The sequence below is a fragment of the Mizuhopecten yessoensis genome, unplaced genomic scaffold (genome assembly GCF_002113885.1).
Source record: "Mizuhopecten yessoensis strain PY_sf001 unplaced genomic scaffold, ASM211388v2 scaffold1775, whole genome shotgun sequence".
In the NCBI taxonomy this organism is placed as follows: Eukaryota; Metazoa; Mollusca; class Bivalvia; order Pectinida; family Pectinidae; genus Mizuhopecten; species Mizuhopecten yessoensis.
Window position 1 is genome coordinate 303,923 of NW_018404215.1, and position 6,076 is coordinate 309,998.

Sequence of the window (6,076 nt, forward strand, 5' to 3'; positions counted from 1 at the left end):
CAACCAAGGAAACAAAAAATGATCTTCAAACAGAATTAGAAAAGAAGAAATAGTATATTTGTCATCATATCATGGCAATGAACTCACAAAGATAACTGATTAAAGCTTAAAATAATTATAATTTGTGTCATAACAATAGAAAAAGAAGTGCCAAGTAGGGATTTGATTCTGCTGTAGGTAAAACTAATTCTTCCATGGGAAAATATGAATTCTTCCAAGGGAGAAATGAATTAGGAATTAACAAAATACAGTCAGACAAGTAAAACTTGAGGATGCGTTGACAAACTTTTCATTGCCTTACAACAACGACGTACTTTTCCGAATATATTCAAACGCTAAAAGCACCAATCATGCATCACTGAATCTACATTTGGCGAGTATATCCATGCAAAACATCTCAACACAATCAGTCAAACTGGCGCACGACAAGAAATTGATGTTTAACTTCAAACTAAAAGCAATGATCCTACCAGTTCTCCTTAGAAAAAATACATATCCTCTGTTTTAGTATTCAAGAATATTAATAGAAAACCCTTAAAAAGCACATGCCCACTGTTCTATATAACCCCAGTTGCTATATACATTTATTATCAATGTGCTACACATCTTCTTGTGTGTCCTGATTCTAGGAGATATGCCACACCCCTATATTTGTATACTACCATTGAGCTACGTGCTCTGACCTTACTGTTTCACAACACCCCTTTAAATGGACCCTACCATTGAGCTATGTGCCCTGAGCTCATTGCATCACATCACCCCTTTAAGTGGACCCTACCATTGAGCTATGTGCCCTGAGCTCATTGCATCACATCACCCCTTTAAGTGGACCCTACCATTGAGCTATGTGCCCTGAGCTCAATGCATCACATCACCCCTTTAAGTGGACCCTACCATTGAGCTATGTGCCCTGAGCTCAATGCATCACATCACCCCTTTAAGTGGACCCTACCATTGAGCTATGTGCCCTGAGCTCAATGCATCACATCACCCCTTTAAGTGGACCCTACCATTGAGCTATGTGCCCTGAGCTCAATGCATCACATCACCCCTTTAAGTGGACCCTACCATTGAGCTATGTGCCCTGAGCTCAATGTATTGCCCCTTTTACCTGAACCCTACCACTAAGCCATATGCCCTGAACTCTATAGTTACCAAAACCTCACAAACCAGCACCATGCCTTTTGCTTGACTGGAATAACACTTTCCTTGTGCCTTGTTTTCAGCCCTAGATATCTGGGCTACAAATGGGACTCACCCATTATTGGTCTGCCTTTCTCTTGTCCTGTGTGCTCTTGACCTCTGTACCCTATTCCTAACCTCTATGACCTTCTCTTATTCTTGTGCCTACCATCCTTCCCTGTACCCCGCCTCAACTTCAGTGTTTTACCCTAAACCTGTGTGACCCACTTCTCTTTAGACAAACTATTTACATTTCTGCCCTTCCTAAACCACTGTGCCCTACCTGCTAGCTTTGGACCACACCCCAAGAGCTTAATCTCCTATACCGCAAGCTTTCTTTAGTATCCCACCTTGGACCATTGTGTCTCCCTTTGACCCCTGTGCCCTACCTCTGACCCCATGTATCATACACTTACACCTGTGCCCTACTGGTAACTACTGCCTACCATTGATGCCTATGTCCTAGTTTTTACCCACTGCTCCCTATCCTTGACCCTCAACTTTTGTGCACCACTCCCTACCCTAGAACACCATGCCTCGAGTCCAGGCTACATACTCACCAGAGTCCTATCTATTGTGTGCACAAAGTAGGTGAAAGCTTTCCCCGTCCAGGAGACGGCACCACTTAGCGGTGACAGTTCCGCAACGTGCATGATAGTACCAATATCTGAAAATTGCAGAATGCAATCAAATCATCATCTCGATCGCCAGCTAGATGACAACCCTTATATTATAAGGCGCCCTTGGAACGGCTGTAAGCAGCTGGTATACCCAGTTAGTAGTGCTTCTCTCGGTCTGGCAGCCATGTAAAGATACAAGAGTGACATCCACAATGGCCCTGTGACCTAACCTGTATTAATTAATGGAATCAAGTAGCCAGCTCCAACACTACAGCACTCAATATTTACAACATTTCAAAGCTGAATCTCCATTTCATGTAAATTTTGAATACAATTATAACACAATGTGTTGCTAATTGATAAAAACATTGACAACAATGTCTGGTAAAAAAGTTTTTGATAGTGTAATTCAAATTCAAGTGGTGCTGTTGGAGCTGACAACGTTATTTTGGTTAGAGCGAGACCCCAATCAAAGGAGTTCATGGGAGACAACTCTTGTGACACAACTCACCATGGCCCGATCTATTGTATGTAGGAAATATGTGACTGGTTTTCCTGTCCAAGAGACTGCACCGCGTAAAGGGGACAACTCTGTGATATGCATTATTGCTCCAATATCTGTAAAAAACATGTGAGCAAGGCAGGGGATGATTACATGTTATTCTGGACGCCTGACTGGTCGGTACACTCAACCTCCCGTCTTACAGCCTGAAGCTTGTTTAGCTTGTTTTGATAGTGTATCACTTTGATTTTCTAAAAGACTTGTATCACATTTTACCAGAGATAGCCAAGGGTCTAGTGCTCAAAATGGACAATGGAATGAGCATCTAATAAAATAAACTTTTGGAAAATATTTGTTCCAAATTAATTTTCAATGTAAAATGTTTTTGGGTGATATTTCCCTTCCAAGATCATCATCCACGAAATAGGATTAACTGTATTGATTTGTTATCTGTTATCTGGGTTTTTTATGGTGTGAATTCCAGGAATTGTCAAAGTACAGTTTCAATGATGTCCAATGGCAATCTCAGGAGGAGTGAGTTGGTTTGGTTGGTGTCATAGTGTCATTGGTACTGCGAAATAACAAGGTGAGCTATAAACTGGACACCTATCACTGGTAATATACAGCAGTCAAAGTCAAGACCAATTGGTGTTAATATTAGGAGAATTTTAATTTGCAACAAAAAGGCAATAAGAGATTTTTTAATATATCTCAATGATTACAGAATTTTGTAATTAACCCTTTCACCACTGTAGACCATAATGTACTCATCCATATCAATGCATGGTAGAGTCTACTTAAGTTACATAGGGGTGAAAGGGTTAACTTTACGAAAAAAATGTACGAAATATAAGGCCAAATAAAATTAATTACTTGGTTCTCAGGCCATTTTTTTTCAAAAGAGATGTGGCAGGGCGGTATTTCTGTTCTTTCATTTTACATGGCAAAAACAAGACGAGGGCGATTTTGTTTTTATTTTGTCGTTTGTAAAACGTTCATTGTGGGCATTACCTTGTCTTATAGCTGTGTAGAGACCCTACATAGAGCAAGCCTCCGAAAATCCCCCCACGATGTTCCAGACGAGAATCACGAACTCCCCATTCCTTATTTGTACGGAAATGAGCGCCATTTGTACACAAGACTAATAAGTCATAATCATTTTAACGCTTGCCTGTCTCTCAATCCTAATCTTTATTCAAACGTTTTCGGGACTTGGGTGACTAACGAGTAAAAAACGACATGCAGACCAATTTTCCGGATTTTTTTAAAGAAGGCGGCTGGCACATTCATGATTTTTTTTATATTACTATACATATACTACATATACTACATATATAAAATCGGCAATGCGGTGCCCTAAAATGAAATGTGCGCTGGCCTGAGAACCAAGTTATCAAATTTTTTGGCCTAAGTGATATGCAATAAACAATTACTGAAACATCCAGTTTAGTGCTAACCAAAATACACTTTTCCAAATATGAATTATTTTGCCTATCCAACAACTTAAGTGTTTGCAATAGGAAATTAGAATGTTCAGTAAACTCTGAAACAGGCTTGTCCCTCCCTGTAACACTAAGTATTCAGACTAACCGATTCCACTGTATAGGTTGGGTATTGTTATAAAGCAGTTAAATATGTCCGATTATATTATTTGCAGGTCTGTAACTATTTCAATAGTGTTGTGTCTATGTAGATGCACCATTGGTGAAGAACTGGGCCCGTATTCATGAAACCGTTCTCATGCTCAAGCCTTTTTGTCAATAATTTGGAAAACATGTGAAGAGCCTTAAAGCCAAATACTGTACTCAATGTTTACCATTCAGCTTTTTGATCGTTTGACATGATTTAAGTGAGTCACAAGAAAGTTGGTTTGAGCACAAAATCCATGCTTGAGCATGGGAATGGTTTCAGACATGAATACGGTCCCTGGAACACTGTCTTTATCTTTGCGAAAACAAGTACCATTACCCTTCTCAGTAATTGCAGATCATAAGATCAAAATTCAGTCAAATGAAATCAAGTGAAATGAAACAATTTGAACAACATGACAGTTCCCAAGCACTGGTCACCAGTTACTTGGTCTCAGTTCAACATATTGAAGTGGTAACTAGTACACAGATTGCCCGTAAGAGCTTTCTAGTAGTCACAGTAAGTTTCCCATTCAATTCTACTGAGGTGTAGTTGGTTCTCTGAAGGCATAAATCAAACTTACCACTGAGATTTCTGTCAGTGATGCGGAAGTTCAGTGGACAGAAAGCCTTGGAAGATACGATTTTGGCACCTTCTTTCATATTGGCAAAGCGTAGTTTTAACTGTAAAATTAAACTAAATTTGTCAGCATTCTACCTTTACTACAGATAAATAATCACCGATAGTCTCTTAAAGTTTACAGGGTAAAAACATCCAACTGAAAATAGCTTCTCACACAATGCTTATTTATGAATTATTCATAGACATGCATAACAATGTTTATGTAAGGATAACTGAAAATTTATCAAACGAAAGTGCCCCTTATAATTTATTGTTTTAGATCAATATACATCGGTTTGCCTTTATAAAGTTATGCTCTTGATCAGAGACATTTTCTGGAAACAAGATCTGCATTACATTACATTGTGTGGTTTCTGAAGTTTTGTGGATAGTGGATTCATGGAGATGGGGGCCTCCCTTCCCTCCATTTGGTTACTACACATTGCATTCAGGGAGACAGGACATGATAATATGCTGTTCAGAGGAAGAAATTCTGAACCAAAAGAATCGGGATTACTTACTTGATGGTCTACCTGAGGTCCAAATGCAAAGTTGTTGACAAATATCACACTGTAAAAGATATAGAAACAGTATCAATAAAAAACTCATTTATTGTCCTATAAATAACATAACAGTACACATCTAGGTGTTTAGGTATATTTTCCCTTCACACAATCACGCTTTAATACTCACCTAAGCCATCTTTTTTCTTTGTTTACAAATCGAAATTGTAATGGTCATAAGAAGTATGTTTAATGACCAAATAATGACACCAGAATATTACTATGACCATCCTTAATCTCATAAAAGTCTTACTACTATTTCTTAAATTCTCATACTTTTGATGATTGCACCAAACTCATTGTACAAATAAAGAATGACTTATTTTGCTACCTCCGTTTTTATTTACTTACGTGGCATTGTTTATTTTTTCGACCATTTCGTCACACAGGAAGTCACCTTTGTCCAGTTGGTAGTTGCTGAATTTCTTTCCGTACCATTTCATCCATCGCTTGAACTGCTTCTCCATATCCTAGAAGATGTAGGTAGATATATATTAAGCAGTCTTAAATATAAACATAATTACCAGTTAATACACTATACTGCCACCTTTAAAACACTAAATGATCACAGCACTGTCTAGTGTAGGTGCGGAGTATTGTATATATATGTGTCTGAGATCAAAGCACTGTCTATTAATGGTGCGGAGTATTGTATATACATGTCTGAGATCACAGCACGGTCTATTGATGGTGCGGAATATTGTATATATGTCTGAGATCTAAGCACTGTCTATTGATGTTGCGGAGTATTGTATATACATGTCTGAGATCACAGCACGGTCTATTGATGGTGCGGAGTATTGTATATATGTCTGAGATCAAAGCACTGTCTATTGATGGTGCGGAATATTGTATATATGTCTGAGATCACAGCACTGTCTATTGATGGTGCGGAGTATTGTATATATATGTCTGAGATCACAGCACTGTCTATTGATGGTGCGGAGTATTGTATATAT

General features: G+C 38.5%; 1 protein-coding gene across 6 annotated transcripts in view; it reads right to left on the reverse strand.

The window, feature by feature from the left end:
- LOC110440609 (histone-lysine N-methyltransferase, H3 lysine-79 specific-like) overlaps window positions 1–6,076 on the reverse strand; it is a 46,485-nt gene that overhangs the window by 23,902 nt on the left and 16,507 nt on the right. For 5 of the 6 annotated variants that reach the window (XR_002461756.1, XM_021483796.1, XM_021483786.1 and 2 more), the window contains 4 exons: window positions 5,469–5,587; window positions 5,076–5,124; window positions 4,517–4,616; window positions 1,743–1,849 (listed from right to left, as the gene is read on the reverse strand). Coding sequence is in view for 5 of the 6 variants with exons in the window: in XM_021483796.1 (XP_021339471.1) it covers window positions 1,743–1,849; window positions 4,517–4,616; window positions 5,076–5,124; window positions 5,469–5,587 (375 nt within the window). In the remaining variant the exon portion in view is untranslated. Of the gene's footprint in view, window positions 1–1,742; window positions 1,850–2,313; window positions 2,421–4,516; window positions 4,617–5,075; window positions 5,125–5,468; window positions 5,588–6,076 lie in introns of all 6 variants that reach the window. The other variant, XM_021483774.1, reaches the window with a different exon arrangement.